This window comes from Acartia tonsa, chromosome 2, assembly GCF_053477335.1.
Source record: "Acartia tonsa isolate MP-2025a chromosome 2, ASM5347733v1, whole genome shotgun sequence".
Taxonomy (NCBI): Eukaryota; Metazoa; Arthropoda; class Copepoda; order Calanoida; family Acartiidae; genus Acartia; species Acartia tonsa.
The window spans coordinates 4,558,768-4,580,542 of NC_137261.1; the positions used below are offsets into that span (position 1 = coordinate 4,558,768).

Consider the following 21,775-nt stretch of genomic DNA (forward strand, 5'->3'; position numbering starts at 1 on the left):
TTGGTCCTTTTTTTGCAGAAGATTTCCTTGGTCCTTTTTTTGTAGAAGATTTCCCTGGTCCTTTTACGAATTTCACCTTAATTTTTTTTTAACACCTCTTGGGGCAAAGCCCCTAGAGGCTAGGGGCGAAGCCGCTAGTGTTTTATAATTCAGGTTGAAAATTAATACATTCCATATAATAAATATATTTTAGATAGAAATGTTTGTAACGATAAGTTATAAAATATAAGAATAAGTCATTATTAAATAGGCAGTAACTTCCATTTAATTTCTAAATATTTATACCAAAATTATATCATTTTCATTTTGATTTAGCAATAGTGATTCCTGGGATGATTAGGTGACATTTATGTCAACACAAGTTTAACAATGATGATAATCTTTGATTATGGATGTTGTCATCATTGTTTTTAACCATTAAATTTTCGGGTATAGTCCCTTTCGTGACATCGCCTTTCAAGGGGCGTTTCATCGTTTTTTTACATAAGCTTTTGATAATTTATTTTGGCTATGTTAGGTGATTGCCCCGCAGGGTTAGATCCCCCCGCAGCGGCTAGAAATAGGAGAAAACTACTGTGAAAATAAGACGAAAAGCCACTTATGAGGCTATGTCACGAAAGGGACTAAACCCAAAATTTCCAACCTCTTTAACTGTCTTAACTGGAATTTTTATACAGTAATAAAATGTTGGAAATTTTCTATTAGTAAATGTTGTGAATGTGACTTTTTATTATATGTCAAAGATTAAAATGCACATTTCTGCAATTTTAGTTTAATTAATTACTAATTAGTTTTAAAAATTTGAATTTTTTAGAAGGTTTGTGTAAAATCTTTATTATAAAGATATTTAAGGTTAACTGCTCTTTAATTTTATCCTCTAAAATCAGTACATTAATCATTAAGAGATAAGGAGTTAATTCAGGCTCTTATTTTGCTCGTTTAATATTTTGTTCTTATGAAGGTTTTCTCGAGTTGAACCAATATATATTTTAAAGCGTACTTTACTTTAGTACAAAAGTAACAGATGTAAAAAAATTAGTAAAAAACATGATAAAGGATATGTGTATAATTTTTTTTGGTGTATCTTCCCCAAACTTAATGATGAACTGTACTTAGAGAAATGCTTATAATGTTACAATTTTCAGACACATTACAAAATGTTTGAACATGAATCTCGTAAGAAAACAAGCAGAAGGAACAGTCTTGTACTTATCACATATGATACTTCAGGTACGAATTCAATGGAGTTAAACCTAAACGGGAGTGCACCCTATTGAACCCAAGCCAACACAATGCGAAATTTGTACTCCCATAAATTCCAAAAAAAGTTTGGGGGATTTATTACCTCCCCAAAAACTTTGGGGTTAATATTTTTATAGGAGGTGTAACAGCTAATTTATTTCCAAAAGAAATGGAGTGCCTAAGTTTTTAATTTTAAGCATAAAAACGTTTCTGTTTCAAAATTTATAATTGTTTTTCTTTTTTCAATCCTAAATTTTTAGAGGTTGGTAACTCAGCAAGTCCTGGAGTTGGTGGTAAAACCTGCCAGTACCTGGGGGATAATCTATTCCTGGATTCACCAAGAACAAGCACAATGCAAAGAAGTTCCTCACATCACAATCTTGTTTCATATCAAGATAAAGATCAATTAAAGGTAAATTACTAACATAACATTTTTCATTTTTAAAAAATATATTTTTTTTATAGAAAATTTGAGTATTTAAGAGTTAAATTACAAATAAATTGGTTGCAAAATAACTTATAACAAGGATGACAACATCCATAAAAGCGAAGCTCTGAAAAGGTAGGACAAAATTACATTAACACTTGTATAGTGTCAGAACTGAATAATCAGAATATAAATGTATAAGAGTCGAAGCAAAATTGTAAGTAAATTTGTTGAAAAACTGCTTGAAACAGGATAATGTTTATTGACAAACTTACATTTATAGGACTTGATTATAGATTAGCTTCGCTTATAATATTGTACTTTGCTGTCCCAGGAATCAGTATACCAAAAATCAGATCAATCGAATAATTAGACCACATGAAAATTTGTTGTTAAAAAAGTAAAAAAATTAACATGTTTAAAATAGACGTACGGACATTCTGGTAGTGATCATAGAGTTGATATGCGTTCTAACTCGTACCTAACTCCTATAGGAATCATCATGCAAAGTTTGAAATCGATAGGAAAATTCTAACATGCCTAAATTAACGAAAAAAGTTGGACAGACGGACCGACCCTAATTATAGAAAAGCTTCGCTATTAAAAATATTTAAATTGTGAAAAGAATGAATATATAGAGACCACAGACATGTAACTCGCAAAGATCAAGTCCTACAGCCTCAAACTTGGATGTGGCCTCTGGAAGGACAGGTACAATTTCATCTTTTAAAAACTTGAAAAACAAACAAGCCATACACAGTACACACATATTAAATTACTTCAATATAATGTTGTTGAATAACTTTCTATAACTTGTGTTCTGTTGTAATCTATGCGGTTTTTTGTTTCTCCGCAATCCGACCATCTAGTAGTTAAACTAATGGATATAGGATATTATTATATAAATACATGGATTCATTGACAGGCGAAAATTTGTTGTCATTCATTGGTTAGTTTGTTATATCCAGTTGGAGGGAGGGGAGGTATTTAACTACCTGCGAGCATCACTTTATCAGTGAACATGAAAATCTGGTGCAACATCAAAGTAATAATATATAGATTGTTAAATCATGTATAAATTAGGAGTTATTGAATTCGACTTTCTTGAAAATTCTGCTTATAGCCTAATTACGCAGGTTTATATGTCCATGAATCTGGACGACGGAGTAGAAATCCTTCTGGAAGGGGAAGAGACAGCTCTGGGAGGGACCGAGATAGCTCCGCCAGAGAGAGAGATAGCTCTGCTAGGGATAGGGACAGCTCTTGGAGGGACAAAGACAGCTCTGGGAGGGACAGAGACAGCTCTGCTAGGGACAGAGAGGATAGAATAAAATCAGGAAAATCTCCGTCAAGAAATTCTCATAGCCACCATGATAATTCAGGTAAATAAATGATATAAGAATAGTTATTTATCGCATCGTATTATAGACAGCTTTATGCGGGTATCAAAATAAAATAATAAGATCAACACCAGTTTTGTTAGCACTGAGGTTCTGAAGGCCCAGGATTAACAAAACTGGTATTAATTTTATGATTTTTATTTCAATATTCGCGGAAAATTATACGATACTGTACATGATTGTTCTGTATGGCAGAAAACCATTTCCAATCCAGCGGATATTAATCTGTTTCGAAGCCATACTTCCAAGTTTCTATCTCTGCAAGTCCTTCGGACTTTTGGAGAAGATTCGCTGCTGAAATATTTTTTTTTCTTCTGCAGAATCCCCAAGTCCCCAAGATTCTACATCACCCATGACTCGGAGATACAAAACAAAGACAGGAAGGATATCAATTATTCAAGTTAATGTTTCACAACAATGGATTTATTATCACTTGGATCTTACACCAGCTTAGAATGTACTCTAATAGAGTGAAACTTGTAGCTGGCTAAATAACTATTCCCCAACTGTCACGTAAATTCTATATCCATTTTCTTAACATTTTTAAAATTCTTTTCTGAAATTATACAGCATATGAATTACAAACTTAATTTTAAAATCCATTTAAAATATCTACATATATTTTGCTTGCAGATGTGAAAAAAAATACATAAATTTCATTCATTGTGAAAAAAATAAGTTAAGCAATCACTATGATAACGAAATGAGAGATACTTTTCTTTAAATATATGTATTTTTGTCATTTCTATATGTATTTAAGTATGACTAATATGATAGGATCTGTTGGAAATACAGAATTTTAAACATTGTGCATAAGATTTAAGATTTCATGCATATTTTTGTATTTCTATTTTACTGACTCAAAGTGTGTTGATTCTGAAGCAGCTTATAGTGCCTATTAAAAAATGATAGGATATTCGTGGATATATTGTTAGTAAAAATTTGTTGTCAATTTAGCTTGCTAACATGAATCTCATTTACTTGCCAGTTCGTTCATCCAAGTAATAATGTTTATAATAATTTTGACGTGTATGACGTAAATGTAACAAAAATTACAGTGTGTCCCTTGTTGTATAGAAAATCTGGTAATTTGTTTTAGCATTATTGGGCAGGTTTAACTAAAAAAGAAAAAAATACCTACCTTAAGCATGCATGACAGGCATTGCTATTCACTAGTTTAAGAATGACATTACACTAAATACAGTTAAAACCTTTCATCGTCAGTCAAAGTAATGCAGTGGTGCTATCCCCAAAAGTGTTTTGCAAGCACAGAAACGCCTCCCCCCCCCCCCACCCGACCTCTCATGTTTTCAATTAATTGAAAATATAGATAGTTGTGGTTGATTTTTTCCCTAATACTAACTCCTGCATAGGGCCCTAACCCACCCGTTGTCCTAGCCCTGCAGGACTTACCAGTACAGAAACCTACCTGGCCTAAAATAAAAATAAAACACGAAAAAGGTGCTCTCCTAGACATTTAAGGGAAACACTTGATAGAACAACTTTGAAAGTTAATTAGCTTCGAGGTATAAACTTTAAAAATACGATAGTATATCATTGTTTTTTAAGCTACTACATAAACTTGATATCCACTTGAATTAAATTCAGGTAAAGGTAAAGAATCTTCCAGCAGAGCCTACTCCAGAGAACCAGATAGGAAAATGGACCTTAATTTAACAAGGGATAGAGATTATAAAAAAAAGATTATTAAAGATAGTTTTTTTATACCTTTTGTTAAAAAGGTAAATACATATTTTTTACCGTTTCTACTAATAAAAAAAATTGATGTTTTATTGTTCTTTGTTTTGCCCTAAGGAACTCTAAAACAAGGATCTAAGAAAATTTGTCTGTGTATAGTATATGTATTTTTAGTATCTCGGCATCATTTTATAGTTTACGATATTTTCTATGTAAAATTTATCTCTATTTTACAGCAGTTATAACAAGAACAGTGAGGTCAAGAAATCAAGAAGTAAGAACAAATATCAAGGTTGGTATAAAATATGGGTAAACCTATATTTTTCTAATTTTTCATCGAATACAATCGTTTTACTATTTCAATACACGTCAGTTCCAATTATAAATTAGTATTTTAAATATATTGTATGTCTTTGCATTTTGAATTTTTCATAGAGACTGAATAGAAAGTAAAAAGAAGGATTTTATATCCTGAAAGGCCTGGTGAATATGCAAGTATGACAATAGATATTAGAATATCAAAAAAATTAAAAATTAAGAAGCTAGTAAAAGTGGTGACTCAGATTATGACGTCAAAACAAAATTAACCATTGAGAGGCCACGATAAGGCTAAATAAGTAGGTGCTCATTGTCCATGGGAATCATCACAGGAAATTTCAGTTATCAGTCTCATAAAATAGCTTTGTAGATTAGATTATTTTGCATATAATTTTGCCATGCAGACGCACACAGTTGGAAATATGCTCAATCAATTTAATTGCTGAAAATTTTAATTTTCAATCCATGAAATTGTTAGAATGACCATGATTCGGTTCAAAATCTCCAATTTTAATGTATTAATAGATTATATGCATTTAAAGATTCTGAATAAGGAAAAAATATATATTTATAGTGCAAAAAAAAGAATATAAATTGCTTCAATAAGCCGTATATTTCTTTTTCAATTGTTCCACAATTTTTATAAAAGTTCCGTTTCCAATATAGGATTTTTAAATGTATGAAATTTCCAATACCACACGCATTGTGCGCAGAAAAAAAACAAGAAAATTACACAACAACGCAAGCGGAATCCTTTTGTTGTAAAAGATGGCAAAACCATCGCTAAATAAAGCAACATGAAACTTGAATCAAAATCTTTTTAACACACAAATCCCAGAGAAGCCTTTTATTTAATCACAACCCATAGTTTCATTGGACCCAAAATCACAAATAAACCTGTTTTTTTTATATTTTTACCCTCTTATCGCTTTCAGTTTACAGCTGCTACAAGTCTTTACATTCTCAGCCGATTATTCGGCTGTGACTGGAGATTGTTTATAAATGAGTTTTTTGAGGATAAGGCCACTATTTATATTTTACGGCTTGGGATAGTAAAAATTGGTTTTCTCTGGAATGATATAAAAGGACGAATGGCTAGCTCTAAAGGAATACACCAATGGCTGATAAACCAATGTACATCCTCAATTCTAATACACAAATTTACCCCCTCTGTAGATTACAATTAGTGGTTAAAAGGTTTGGACACTCAACCTTACGAACCAAGCAATACAAATTCAATAAAAGTCCCAACAGTTGTTCAGCCAACAAATCGGAAACGTTATTATAAAACTTTGCGGACTAGTGTAATAAACCTTCCCTACCTGGGTCTTAAAGCATGCATATAAACATAATAGCCATGGTAAATTTTAGAAAAAGAGCTGTGCTCCTATACACCAAGTCTCCAATATTTGTGGATATGAGTGACAAATTAATATTTTCTTAGAAAACCTTAATTGGAAAAATAATTTGTATGCATCACAAAGTACCGGGTGCGAGTGCCAAACTTGCCGCTGATTTTACCGTGGTTTTGGGGTACCTATTTTTGCTTCTTGCTTTATTTTCGGCGGCGGTTTATTAACTCATGTGGACAACAAACAAGCTTGAAAATAGCAAAGTTTGGAATATTTTGATATTGATTTTCTGCATGAGTCACAAGACAAGTCGCCGGCATTTTTTACTGATTTACTTTGGCAAGCCTCAACTTGTCTTTATCAAAGATATATAAGGTCGTGTGGTATCATAAAAAAAGGTCCTTATCAAGTTGTCATTAGAGAGCAAAAAAAGAAAAAAAGAAAATGCAAAGCCGTAAACATCTCGATCCTAAATTCTCCAGATTTCTTTTTGGCTCGGCAGTTCTAAGAAGGACCCTTTAGGTCTCCTTAAATGCGTCTCTTATGAAAGCCATTATAGATATATCAATGAACAATTTAAGGGTGAATAATTAAAGTTTAGGATGAATTTATAAATTTGCTAGATAAAAATTTTAAAAATGGCCCTGTTTAATATTTATCTAGGAAATTGATCTAATTATGTATATCCGGGAATTTTTAATATAAAAAAATCACCGACTGTATAGTTTAAGAAATTTGTCTAATTTTTTTTCTCCAATTTTTCAGAATCACAGCTGTTCTATGACTTTGATATACTTGCTAACTTACAATAATAAATTAAATCATATTCATTATTGTTGAATCTTAAAATTGTAATATACATATATTTCATATTCGATTAATTAGTTATTTGATAAAATGTTATTCTCAGCGAAATTTGATAAAATCGTTCTTGTTTCTATTCTTCATATGCTGAAAGAAAACTCTTTATAAAGATTTAAATTCATTTTGAATATAAATTTTGTTGACCAGGACCTTAGGCCCATGGCAACCAACAAAACAGGAATTAATCCTATAAACTTTAATTTTCTTATCTACGGAAAATGGCCTGTAATGCTGTGTGATATATATACTGTAGTATAATTCAGTTTTAAGTTTTGGCTTAAAAGTAGAAACATCATTTACTCTTTATTGCTCTGTAAAAGTTAAGAGAACATTTAAGAGAACATTTAAGAGAACATTTAAGAGAACATTTAAGAGAACATTTATTTAGTTAGTCAGTTGCAATTGAGAGTCCTTACACAGAATACTATCTGGTTTGGGGTCGAGTCTTATTAGACCAATTCAGCTATTTACAGACATCCTACTACTTCAACTAGTTCAACACAGACAAATATTCCACCTCTTCAGAGTTATACAGCTAATTAATACCTTTGTATTAATTAGACAGACAGTCATCCTGCTACTTCAGAGTTATACAGCTAATTAATACCTTTGTATTAATTAGACAGACAGTCATCCTGCTACTTCAGAGTTATACAGCTAATTAATACCTTGTATTAATTAGACAGACAGTCATCCTGCTACTTCAGAGTTATACAGCTAATTAATACCTTTGTATTAATTAGACAGACAGTCATCCTGCTACTTCAGAGTTATACAGCTAATTAATACCTTTGTATTAATTAGACAGACAGTCATCCTGCTACTTCAGAGTTATACAGCTAATTAATACATTTGTACTAATTAGACAGACAGTCATCCTGCTACTTCAAAGTGCATAGTTAATTAATACATTTGTATTAATTAAACAGACAGCCATCCTACTGCTTTGGTGTCCTGACATACAAACAGACATCCCGCTACTTCAGAACTTTCCAGCTTAAATAATCAGTAGTTTGACTTATTAATATATTTAACCATTTCTAAATAAAGTATACATATTTAATCTTATTTACCCAAAAACTGCATTTAATCCAATATAAATAAATACTTAAAAAACTGTTTGTATTTTGAATTAAATATTGAATCTACTCTATCATTAACTTATGTAAGTCTGTCTACATCTCATTTGGCGCAGTCTTATTGTGCTACGTGTTATTTAGACCTGCTGCAGAGTTAAAGGTGGGGGAAGTGGTGTTTAATTTGAATTCGATCACTTTTTGAGATTGTTTATCTCGGATTTTTCACAGTTTTGTTATATCTTTTATATTTATAACTTGATTTATATTTTAGGTTTCTGTGGAATTTCACTCTTTATCTTTTCTGATCTAAATTTCACGGCGAATCTAGTTCTAGTGCTCGGATATGGCTGATGAAAAAGGAGAGCGGGGTAAAGGTGAAGGCAAGCGTGGACGGCGGCCTAAGCGGCCTCGGGAGGCTGAAAGTCAGGATGATGATGGAACTCCCGACAATTGGGAGGAGGATGACGATGCTGTTGATGATGTTGGTGGAGGTGCAGGTGCTAATGCAAATGTGGAGTCGGCGTTGGGCGACGTGGAGAATGATGTTGTGCCTGAAAGTATAAAGAAATATGTTAGGGCAATGTTAAAGGAGCATACGACTGTCAAGAGTCAGGTGGATAAGCTAACGGCGGCAAATAAACGGCTGGAGAATAAGGTGAAAGAGTTCAAAAGTTCAGATGAGCATAAGAAATTAGGTTATGATGTTGATTTGGCTACTATCAAGAAAAAGGTGGCTCAATTGCCACCAGATGGCGACATTGGTGGATTCTTGTATGAGACAAGTTTGGGGGCTAGTGTGGCTACAGCTAAATCGATGGGGGATGATTCATTTAATGCATCTTTTATTAATCGATTAAGTGTGGAGGCTAAATTGGATTCTACTAGTTTCGAGGCTAAGAGGGTAAAGAGTGCTCCTGGACATTTGAAGTTTTCGCAGATAGATTTTTTGGGTCCAGCTGGTAATGGTAATTGGATGAATGTACGTGAGAGTTGTTTGACCGAGTATGAGAATCAGTTATTGGATATATTTCCTTTAATCGAGGAAAGGGCTGAAGTGCTTAAGGCTTACAAAAAGGTGGCTGGTGGCAGTGTCAGTCAGCAGACTGTAGAGGGACAGTTTAAGGAGTTTTGTCTGGTAAGGGGTGTCAAGTGGGACAGTGATTTTGTGCGGGACGCTCCATTTTGGGATGGAAACATTGATTTTGAGGATTATTTTTTGTCCTTGTGGAGGGTTGCTCGGTTCGCAAAATTGGAGGATCCCATGCTTTTTAAGGATGTGTTGTACAATAGGATGTTTGAGTGCAAGGGAAAGAAAATGGGGAGGCTTATTACTCCGGAGGCTAATGCCTCCCTAAGTGCTTTAGGTTATTACCTGTTGATAAGGAGGTTGGTGATACCGTTTGCAGATACAGAGTCAGCTACTGAATTCTTCTACGCCCTGAAACAAAAGAGTGGTCAGAATGTGGATGTGTTCTTTAATGAGAAATTACGGTTGTTTAGACTTATGCATCCTGGTCATATTTCTAAACAATCTTGGCGTGATTTTTATAACAATGTGGCGAAGAATTTGTTGTTTACAGATTTAGCTAGAGATATGGCCAACTTTGTTGAATCTATGCATTACCTGGAGGATTATAGCTCATTCTTGACTTATTTGATTCGTAGAGGTCAACATTACATCAGCTGGGCTTATTCTGGACACATTTCACCTGAAAATGTGATGTCATGTTATTCCCAGGCTATGGAAGGGTTGAAATTGGAAGAATCTAGGGAGGTGAAATCTAGGCCTGTGATTAGTGAGGTGCATGTATCCGACTTGGCTGACAGAACTGGGACTGGCGATAATAATGCTTGGATTGAGGGGAAGGATGATATCCCTTGGGATCAAGTTGAGAATGTGATTGGGGCTTTGAATTCGAAGGCTAAGAATATGATTTGTTGGTATTGCGGGAAAGAAGGACATATAGTGGCTGATTGTTGGCAGAAGAGGGATGGTAAGCCGCCTGCCCCTGATTCTCGCATAGGTAAGACCAAGGCTAAGTTCTTTCCGGTCAATAATGAAAAGGGAGAGGGGCCTGGAGTGCCTAATAATCGGGTGATACCTGAGCAGTTTCTGAAGAAATCAGTCAATCAGAGGGGGCCGGCTGTGGATTCTGAAAAAAGCAGAGATGAAAAACAATACGAGGCTATGATTGCTGAAATGGCTAGGTTCAATTATCAATAATATCCTATGTAGTAGTGTGATAATTGATTCGATGTATAAACCTTATTTTATATATTGTTTCTTTGTTCACATATATTATATCTAGGTTATATTTTAAGCTATGTAAAATTTGAAAATTTTTGCTGTTTTGTATTCGGATAATGGCTTTCAATGTTGTGAAGAAGTTTCTGTTTTTGTTTTTTTTAGTCAATGTGTGGAGGTGCTATTAACTGTTAATGGGAACAATATATTATAATACATTTAGTACAATTGTGTATAAAATTTGGTAGGTATCTAAATAAAGTTTTAATGAATATTAAACCTTTGAGGGGTACTTACTTGTGTTGCAAGGAGTTTGGTGTCTAGTCACGAGGGGCTGGTGTTCTGCAGGCTGTGCATGACATAATATGTTGATCAGTATGATGGCGGCTGGTGGATGGCGGAGGGCTGGCTGCTGTGTTGTAGATTGATGGCTTTGTATCTGAAATTTGAAGTTAATTAATTAAATATATACATTAATTATTTATAACACGACATTGAAATTTTAATCCGACGGAACGGTGGCAGAAGTTACTAGGGCTTTAAAGGGATCGTGAAGTCTTGAAGATAAAGAAAGAAAAATGCCTATTTGCGCGGATTTAGAGTTTTTGTACCAGGAGCTGATATTACAGTGGAGGAATTAGGAATTGTTGATACAGGAAATAATTTTAATTCTTTAATATCTAGAGAAATTTTTGATAAACATGAAATTGGTTTCTGTCCTGCTAAGTTATCAGCCTATTCGGTAGATTAAAAGAAAGTTAATATTATTGGATATGTTGAGTTAAAAGTTAGATTTGTGGGAACCAAGCTGTGTTTACAGAAATATTTTATGTACCTGAGGTAACAGGCAAGTTGGTGAATCTCAGTTCTGATTTCCTGAAGAAAAATAAAATTAATATTTGTTTGGAAGTGGATAAATTTGAATTTCATGGGGAATCATTTCCTATTAATTCTTGTTTACAAAAACAGGTAGTGGCTGAAATGTAGAAAATTCCCATTTTGTCTGGTCATAGATATTCTGAGATTCTTTCTAAACCTACTCTGTCAGGGATAAAGGAGGGGTTAACGTAGTTAATGCGTCGATAAAACCTATTACCTTGCTTAAAAATGTGAAGATGGGGCACTGTTTTGTCATGGACAATCTGGATTCCACCTGTAAGAAAACAATAAATGAGTTAAAGAAACCAGAAAAGTTGTCAGGACAGAAAATGCATGAGCGAGTACAGTTTATTATTCAACAATTGAAGTTAGAGGAAAATCAGATGATTAAGGAAAATCCAGAATTGAAACCGAAGATTATTAAAATTTGCAACGCGCCATCCTTGTTTTGTGCTTTGATGGACAAGGTGTTATCCATTTTACTAGGGATGTATGGTTTCTGTATCAGTTACCTGGATGATTTGATTGTGTTTTCGGTTAGTCCAGAGGAGCATGTAGAACATTTGCAGGCGTTGTTTCCGGTTCTCAGACAGGGCAACCTGGAATGGAATCTGGATAAGTGTGATTTACTGACTAGAGAATGCCACTATCTGGAGCATATTATTAGTGCCGCCAGATTGAAGATGAATCCTTCATATTTGGAACGGATTAAGGATTGGGGCAAGCCTAAGACAGGAAAGGAGTTACAGAAATTTTTGGGATTCACTAATTATTACAAACGGTTAAGTTTGTTTTAATCATAATCTGCTTAGCTTATTTTCCAGGTATATATTTACGTGTCAGCTAGTTGATGCTAAGACTGAGACAGCAGTGAAGGCTATTTTGGAGAATTTTGTACCTACCTATGGTTTATTTTGGAGAATTTTGTACCTACCTATGGTTTATTTTGGAGAATTTTGTACCTACCTATGGTTTATTTTGGAGAATTTTGTACCTACCTATAATTTATTTCGGGCTTTGAGATCTGACAGAGTTACAAAAAGGGGGTAATGAAAGGATTGGGGGTGGACACCGTTTTAGTTCCTTTCAAGAATCCGAATTTGAATCTCGTGGAAAGACAGAACCAAAGTTTGTACGCAGCTTTAAGAGTAGACGAAAATCATGAAATACTTGGGAGAAAAAAAAAATTACCTGTGGCAACATTGGTGATTAACTGCTCCAAGAGCTCGAGGACAGGTTATTCGTTTTTTGGTCGTATTTGGAATTTCTGAAACATATGGAGGATATAATTAAGAGAATTTTAACAAATTCCAAACTATATTTGGAGGTTCAAAACAAACACAGAGTACAGAAGGAAGCATTAAGAGTGACGTGTCCAAGAAGTTACAGTCTTTCTACGGTGGGCCTTTTATTGTGGTCAAAAAGTTTTCGGATGCTTTGTATGAATTAGCGCCTTTTGGGAATCACCCCCTCCTTCAAGGGATTGAACATAAAAAAATATTATGTATCATTCAAGTCAATGTTGAATTCTGTTTTAAAGGGACTGTGTATGAAATATCTCCCTTTAAATATATGATGGCGGTTGAGTCTGTAGTACCTGTTTCTAAAGCTGGAACGAGTGTTGATGAGGTCAATTTTCCATTGGATTAGTTGTTTCCATTCGCTATCTTTGCCTGAAAAAGTGGTGATGATTAAAATGAGTGGGTCAGTAGCTAAATGGGATACAAAGAGGAGGTTAAATCTCAAGTAGGAGGTCCTGTGGTACATGTGCAGATTAATAAATATGAAAGTTTTATATATATGTTTATATAATGGAGATTCATTAAATTATTGTTTAATTATTTTAATAACAAATATGTGCTTATTAAGCTAGTAAGTTGGAAAGTTGATCTACAATAAAAGTTAAGTCCAGTTGATAGTTGGAACTGAGATTGTGAGCAGTTAAATCATAATATCGAGTTATAGTGGTAAACCATCAAAATCAGGTAAACATTTTTACTTTGTCTGGTTTTGGGAAATTGTCTTTTACATTTTTATGTGATGCTGAAGATGTACCTGTATTAATGACAGAGTGGAATGGCAGAACTGTGAGATTCTGATTGTGATTGTTCGGTTTTTGGGCTGGTTCACAACAGATCACAAGAAGATAGGTGTCATTTCAGTAATTTTTGGGCTGTAGAAATTGCAAATATCACCTTGTTTATTATTTTTAATTTTAAATATGGCGTCTGAAGTCATGGTGGCCAAAATTGGTTGGCGATTTCTCCACATTTTTCATTAGGATTGGAGTAGGAGGAAAAATTGGCATTTTCAGATTTTTTGATGGATTTGTATTATTTTATTCCTGAATAAAATAATAAATATTCCTGATGTGTTTTTGTGGGTTACATCAGCCAAGCTGAAATTTGTCCTGGATGCATAAAGTGGAGGAGAATAGTGTTTTATTGTTGCAGCTGACTTCTATATATCATCAAGTGGAAAGGATTGGTTTGTACATTTATTATGGTTGACTGATAGCTGGCAGCATTTTGTCATGGTGGTGATTGGCGCGGCTGGAGTGTGAAATTTTCTTGGTATCTTTCGATTTGTACCTTGGCATCCCTGACATAAAATTGATATGATGATTCGTATAATGTAATCTGTTTTAAATGTCGTCTTAAATATAAAAAAATATTGAAATTGTAATAATCAGGAAAGATGGATGATAGAGAGAGACATCGGCTGGTTCCTGGTCAGTTGCAAGAGGAGCACGAGAGGTCTTTAGAGAGGTTGGAGGATGGTAGGACCAACAGGCGGCGGGTGGTGTACAGAAAGGATGATAGGGCTGGTCCCAGTAGAAGACAGCATAAGGATGGGCGGCAGGTGGTGTACAGAATGGATGATAGGGCTGGTCCCAGTAGAAGACAGCATAAGGATGGGCGGCCCAGGTATGAATTTAATGATGAGTTTCTGAAGTTTCTGAAGAATAATGATGATATTGGCAACGACGGTTTGGAAGTGAATCTTGATGCATGGGACAGGTGGCCGAGCAGTCAAAGTGGTCTGGAGGAGGGCGAAGGAGGGTCAAGAAGAGGTGTGGCCAAGCGTCCTGCTGTTGGGTTAGATAATTTGGGTTCTAAAAATAAAAATTTGAGAGTAGAGGTGACATGTATTTTAAAGGTGGAAGCAGTAGTTCAACAGGTGGAAAATGCTTTGACAAGTCATGGGGCCAGTGTGAAGGGGGCTAATTTAGACATGTCACAGAAAGAGGCAGAAGTTCAGAGACATTTGACAAATATATTCAGCGAGATCAGGCGCAAAATAAGTAAAGATCTACCTGCTGTACCTTGGCAGCTGCAACAGGCTGGGAGTACCAGTGGGGCGGTGGCTGCCAGTGAGGTGATGGTGGTTCAGGGAGACGTTCCAGATATTGGTGCTGAGTTGGAGGTTCAGGCTTCAGTGCCTGCTGAAGAGGGTTCTGTAGCTGCTGCTGTAGATAATGCGGTAATGGCTGCTGATGTAGATTCAGATTAGTGAAGCCTTGACGGCGTCAGGAGGGGGAAAATGTAGTATAATTCAGTTTTAAGTTTTGGCTTAAAAGTAGAAACATCATTTACTCTTTATTGCTCTGTAAAAGTTAAGAGAACATTTAAGAGAACATTTAAGAGAACATTTATTTAGTTAGTCAGTTGCAATTGAGAGTCCTTACACAGAATACTATCTGGTTTGGGGTCGAGTCTTATTAGACCAATTCAGCTATTTACAGACATCCTACTACTTCAACTAGTTCAACACAGACAAATATTCCACCTCTTCAGAGTTATACAGCTAATTAATACCTTTGTATTAATTAGACAGACAGTCATCCTGCTACTTCAGAGTTATACAGCTAATTAATACCTTTGTATTAATTAGACAGACAGTCATCCTGCTACTTCAGAGTTATACAGCTAATTAATACCTTGTATTAATTAGACAGACAGTCATCCTGCTACTTCAGAGTTATACAGCTAATTAATACCTTTGTATTAATTAGACAGACAGTCATCCTGCTACTTCAGAGTTATACAGCTAATTAATACCTTTGTATTAATTAGACAGACAGTCATCCTGCTACTTCAGAGTTATACAGCTAATTAATACATTTGTACTAATTAGACAGACAGTCATCCTGCTACTTCAAAGTGCATAGTTAATTAATACATTTGTATTAATTAAACAGACAGCCATCCTACTGCTTTGGTGTCCTGACATACAAACAGACATCCCGCTACTTCAGAACTTTCCAGCTTAAATAATCAGTAGTTTGACTTATTAATATATTTAACCATTTCTAAATAAAGTATACATATTTAATCTTATTTACCCAAAAACTGCATTTAATCCAATATAAATAAATACTTAAAAAACTGTTTGTATTTTGAATTAAATATTGAATCTACTCTATCATTAACTTATGTAAGTCTGTCTACATCTCAATACATTACAGATATATTTGAAATTGAAACAAACAACAAATTAATTATTTTAAAACTTACTTTGAACCGCAATATCAAATAAAGAATAAAATATATTTGTGGAGCCCAAAGCATTAAAGTGATGCTGTGAGTATTGGTGCAAAAAATATGACGTAACAAAAAAAATTAGCCAATGAGAGGCCACTATAAATTTTACCATTGGTCAATAACGGCCTCTCATTGGCTAATTTTTTTGTTACGTCATATTTTTTGCACCAATACTCACAGCATCCATTAAAGTAAAAGATAGATGTGACATAAGCTTTGTGTAACTCTCCCTTCTGGGGGTTCCAGGACAAATGCAGGAGTCCCAAACGTCGGAGTGGACAAACGCACGAGTGTTAAAATATTAATTTAATTAAGTATTTCTATGCAGATTAGGTTAGGTTAAGATATGAATGTACAAATAAGCCTCCCCGCAGGGGTTAGGCATTTAAGAAAACCTATAAGATGGTCTAAAATAGGTTAGGTTAGGTTAAGTGTCCACTCCTGCGTTTGTCCACTCCGACGTTTGGACTCCTGCGTTTGTCCACTCCGACGTTTGGGACTCCTGCGTTTGTCATAGGATCCTTCTGGGAAGTGACCTTTTCTCGAGTTTGTATTTGTTTTTTAAAATCCGCTAGTTGTATCGGAAATATGAACCGAGTATCTTCTTTGGGAAGGTAGTTGTCTGGGTTTAAAATCTAATTTAAAATACATTTATTTCCAGAACTATGCAAAAACTACAAGCATTTTGGCTAAATTTAGATTCTATTAGTCTTGGCTAAAGTCCAGCTTTATAATTAGCTTTTTATACTATATTTAGACTTTTATTTGTTTCGTTGCAAAATGCATATTTTTAAAAATACTATTATAAAAAAGCTATTTTGTAAAGTATTATGAATTGAAAATAGTACATAATAAGCAGAGGTTATCAGGGGGGGAGGGGAAATAGGGTTGTTTATTACTCTAGTCCCCAAAGATTTATAGTAACGTTTTTTTTTTCATTTGCTTGACAACTTTTAGGACTTTTTTAAAATTTTGATTGGCTGGTTAGTTTATAATGTTGAGCGTCCAAACGTTTCGGCCACTAATTACAATCTTAAGAAGGTTTTGTTTATCATCATATAGGAGATGAACTTCAATTTATCGACCATTGTCTTAACCCTTTAGATCCCTAAGAATTAATGACGGAATCATCGATTTCGGTCAAGGCATAGTGCAAAGCCAATTGAATTATTTTTAAGTGTTTGAAGTAAAACTTCTATTTGTATATTAAATGAATTATACAACTTCAAATGCAATTTGTACAAATATGTCCTCAATTTTAAATTTCTTTGACTTTAGGTCAAAGTTCACTTATTTAGGTGGCCATAAATAGATTATTAATCTTTATCACCTAATTGTAAGCAAGTAAAACTTTGAAAATCACAAAAATATTATTTAAATAATTTGTTCCATTTATACCATTAATTTAGCTGACATATAATAAATTTTTTTGCAAACAACTTAAACTACCACAGGCTATATTTCACACATTAGACTTTGGCAGCAATTAATATTCAAAATTATGCATTGGTGTATGTGTTTTATTTAACTACTAGCGGCTTCGCCCCTAGCCTCTAGGGGCTTAGCCCTATGAAGTAATGGGAAGTCAACCCTCCTAAATAGAAATATTCAAAAAAAATATACTTTGTTTAATTACTCTGTGGTAAAATTAAACCCAGCTTGTGCGTTTTATGCACAAAAATTTTAATTTGTACAAATTAAACCCAGGTTGTTTGCCGTATACACAAAAATTTCAATTCGTAAAAATTAAACCTAGGTTGTTCGCATACACAAAAATTGCAGTGGGGTTCCCCCACCCCAATTACTGGTTTTTGTTTACAAAAATTTTAAAAAATTAGAAATTTTGGAAGTGAGGATTTTTTTATTTTTGGGGGGGGTTGGGGTGTCCCACCCCCCAAGAAAATAGCTTAAAACCACCCGAGGACCAGTGGGTATATTCCCAGAAGGGTAGAGCCTAATTTGATCAGCAGTTACTCAGATTTTACAAAAAATGTAAAAAAAATTTTTTTGGGGGTGGGTTTTTTTTATTTTTCGGGGGGTTGGGGGTGTTCCACCCCCCAAGAAAATAGCCTAAAACCACCACAGGACCAGTAGGTATATTCCCTGAAGAGTAGAATTCGATCGGTTCAGTGGTTACCGTGATCTTAAGGGACGGACGGACAGACAGACGGACAGACGGTCAGACGGACAGACGGACAGACATCAAGCTACTTTGTATTATAGATTATGAAAAGCGAAGCCTTTCTATAATTGGGGTCGGTCCGTCCGTCCGTAACAGATAGCTTTTTTCGTTAATTTAGGCATGTTAGAATTGTCCTGTAGATTTTAAACTGTGTATGGTGATTCCTCTAGTAGTTAGGTACGATTTAGAAAGCAAAGCAACTCTATAATCGTTACCCGTACGTTCATTTTAAACATGTTAGTATTTTTAAACTTTTTTAACAACAATTTTATGTGATATAATCGTCCGATTGATCTGATTTTTGGAGTACTGATTCCTACATCAATAAGATACAATATTATAAGCAAAGCATCTTGATAATCAAGTCCTAAAAATGTCAGTATGTCCTTAAACAATATTCTGTATTTACGAAGTTTTGCAACAAATTTACGTATAATTTTGTCAAAACTTAACTCTACAAAAGTTAATGTTCGTCTGTCATACCGTTTCAGGGCTTCGCTTTTATGGATGTTGTCATCCTTGTTAATAGAAAACTCATGATAAAATAGATTAAACTCACCTCTATAAAAAAGTACAATGCAATTTGCAATTTTTTAGACAAAAAATAAACCTTTTCTTTGTTTGATCTGTATAAATTTTTAATAGCTATAGCAGCTCTATACAGAGAACTATATCTTACAGAGTAAGTTTCACTCTATTATTCATAAAGGTAATAGAAAATATATACATATGATATATGTAGGATACAGGTGGTTTTAAAGTATTTTTTAAAAAAGACAGTTTTTTATAATTTAAATTTTGAAGTAAACTTAAGATAGTAACTGTTGAAGCTATTTTCTAACTAAGGAAGTCTTTGCATGGCATTTTTGGTCAGGCCTTCCAATCCATATACATTTCCAAACTGGACTCGTCTATCTTAGCTTTCAGAGCCGTTCCTTCTCCCTAAGATACAGAACCATTTTGCCTACATCACCTACCTACATTATTCTATTAGTCAGAGGTTTTGAAACTTGGAGACCTGCTGCGGATAAGAGATTTTTTTTATTCTGTAAGAACTTAAGAAGAAACACCCTGTTATTATAAACCAGACTTATGGTTGGAAAACAATTTTAAAGTTGAAATTTCTGACCTAAGTTTGTTTTACCAACCATTTCATTTCCTTTAAATATGGTAATTCAATAAAATGTATAATTTACATTTTACCTTTGAAAACAGTTTGTTTTGTTTTCAAGGATTTCATTGTTTTTTGTTTTTTTTTTTGGGGGGGGGGTATAGAGAAAAATATCTCAAAAGGGAGAGAATTATCCTTGAATTTTAAGGCAAAGAAAAATTAGAATTCCATTTTTTAAGTGTATAAAATTGTAGAGGTTAGCCAATAACCCGCCATAATTTTGACTTTATAAAACTACAAAATTCAGTTGGATTACTAGACCAGTTAATAATATTGCAATACCTCTGTTCAGTAAAATCTTTAAAGTACCTTAATATATAAAAGATATTTACAACCACCCGATACGCCTCCTTCCCTCCCCAAAAAAATATTTTGGGTATATATCGTTAAGAACTTACTCCCTTTGACAAGCATTATTTTTTTCTTTTACATTTTTAATTAAAAACCTTACCTTTGTTTGTACTTTAAACTTTTTATTCATAGTTTTACATAATCAACTAAAATGCAATTTCATAACGTCACCATTTTATGAATAGAATGAAAAAATAAAAGTTAAATAGAACTTGGTCATTCTAAACTTTTTACATTATGACAATGTAAAATTATAGAGAAAAATATGAGGTAGACTGGAGAATTGGTCTTATCTCTCAAATATACCTTTTTGGTGGTGTTACAAAAGTTAGCAAAAAAAATATTAAAGAATTCACTCGGCAATGTATTGTTCTGAAAAATCTGGTTAGAAGTTTTAAACTTTTTTTTAAAGGATTGTTTAGTATTTACCACACCCATAAGGAAAAAGGATAAGAGGATGAATACTCACCCCTTTTTCATGGTAAAATACTACTTCCCCATCCCTAAATTTAGAAGCAGACGAAAATCAAAAGCCGCCCAGGGCTTTTTGTAAGTCAATCATAAATAATAATGTGAATAAAAAGAAAAGCGATATTTAACAAACAGCCGTGGGCGGTCAGAATCAGCTGAATGTTCATTATGAAAAAAAATTCCCCCTTTTTAGAAATAGAAGGATTCATCTTTCATGAACAAATTTTTTTAAATAAAAATAAAATTCTATGTAATTTTTAATTAAAACATTAAAACGAAAATATCTAATCTAATATTCCTGCCCTAAATATGGAAATAGTAAAAAGTAAAAAAATATTTTTTTTAATAATTTTTAATCCTCCCATTTGAAAAGTAGTGGAATAGCAATAAATTTTAGCGCGGCAACAGCGCTGAGTAGGCCTCTAGGCCCACTGCCTATTTTCGTCTTCTAGTTGCTTCGATTCCTCTCTTTTATTTTTTTCTCTATGACCACACCCTTTCTATAAAAATGTACATGAAAAAAAATCTCTGTGTTTAAAAGTTAATATTTCTTAATAAAAGGAAGACATTTTTTATATAGATACTTTATGATAATATTTAAAGTATTATAAAGGAACTACGCACATTAATAACGAGAATTTTTTAAAATTCACCATAATAATTTTCTTTGTTTAAAAATATTGTAATATTTTGCTGCCATGCTTTAAACATGAAGAAAATATGAAAGTGTTTATTCTAAAGTTTAGTCTTTTAGTAAATATAAATTGTTTTTATTTTGAGAAAAATTTTACCGTATAATAAAAAGGATATATAAACTTTATGACAACAATTCAAGCTGGATCTTTAAATTGTTTAGTGTAGCCGTCGCCACTGCCAGATGTACAGCCGATGACTTAATAGCGATCTGTAAATCAAAATGGTAAAAGTTGCTACGTAGCAACAAAGACGGTCACTTTTGATATTTTAATAATTAATTATAATATTTTATTTCGAAACTATCGTAAAACAATTGAAATTTAGGTTTTTGTTAAATAATAATTAAATAAATTATATAAAATATGTATAAAATGTCGAGCAATAAAAGATTTTGAAGATCCATAATCCTAGGATAGCCGGCATTGCACTGCCGTAAAATCTTTTAAAAATACATGTTTTATTGGCATCACTGGCAGTGGCAGCGGTTATGGCAGCAGCAGTGGCAGTAGCGACGGCTACACTAAACGATTTAAAGATCCAGCAGGATAAAAAAAAGTACAAAGTATTACTTTGCTAACCTATTTTTCTTTTCAGCTTGTGTGCTTAGGGTCTCTATCCCCATTAGCTGTTTAAGTGGGTGTAGACCCCTTTTTAAGAAGGTTGTATATTGGTGTTGAGATTCACCTTCTGTATAGAAAAATAAAAATAAGGCCTTCAGACAGAAGGACATAGGCATCAAGATAATTTGTATTATAGAAGATGATTAAAGTCTTCAACAGATTATGACGTCATACGATAGAATAGCCAATGAGAGGCCAGTATACACTGTAATTTACCTATGGTAAAATTTATGATG

The 21,775-nt window shown here is 33.6% G+C and overlaps 1 protein-coding gene across 1 annotated transcript in view; it reads left to right on the forward strand.

Moving 5' to 3' along the window:
* Nucleotides 1-1,149: 1,149 nt before the first annotated feature.
* The window catches only part of LOC145312680 (uncharacterized), a 32,550-nt gene continuing 11,924 nt past the window's right edge, over nt 1,150-21,775 (forward strand). The window contains exons 1-7 of the mRNA XM_080151939.1: nt 1,150-1,230; nt 1,503-1,654; nt 2,308-2,380; nt 2,806-3,051; nt 3,390-3,446; nt 4,675-4,748; nt 5,002-5,059. Coding sequence (XP_080008065.1) covers nt 1,158-1,230; nt 1,503-1,654; nt 2,308-2,380; nt 2,806-3,051; nt 3,390-3,446; nt 4,675-4,748; nt 5,002-5,059 — 733 coding nt within the window. The 5' untranslated portion in view covers nt 1,150-1,157. The remainder of the gene's footprint in view (nt 1,231-1,502; nt 1,655-2,307; nt 2,381-2,805; nt 3,052-3,389; nt 3,447-4,674; nt 4,749-5,001; nt 5,060-21,775) is intronic.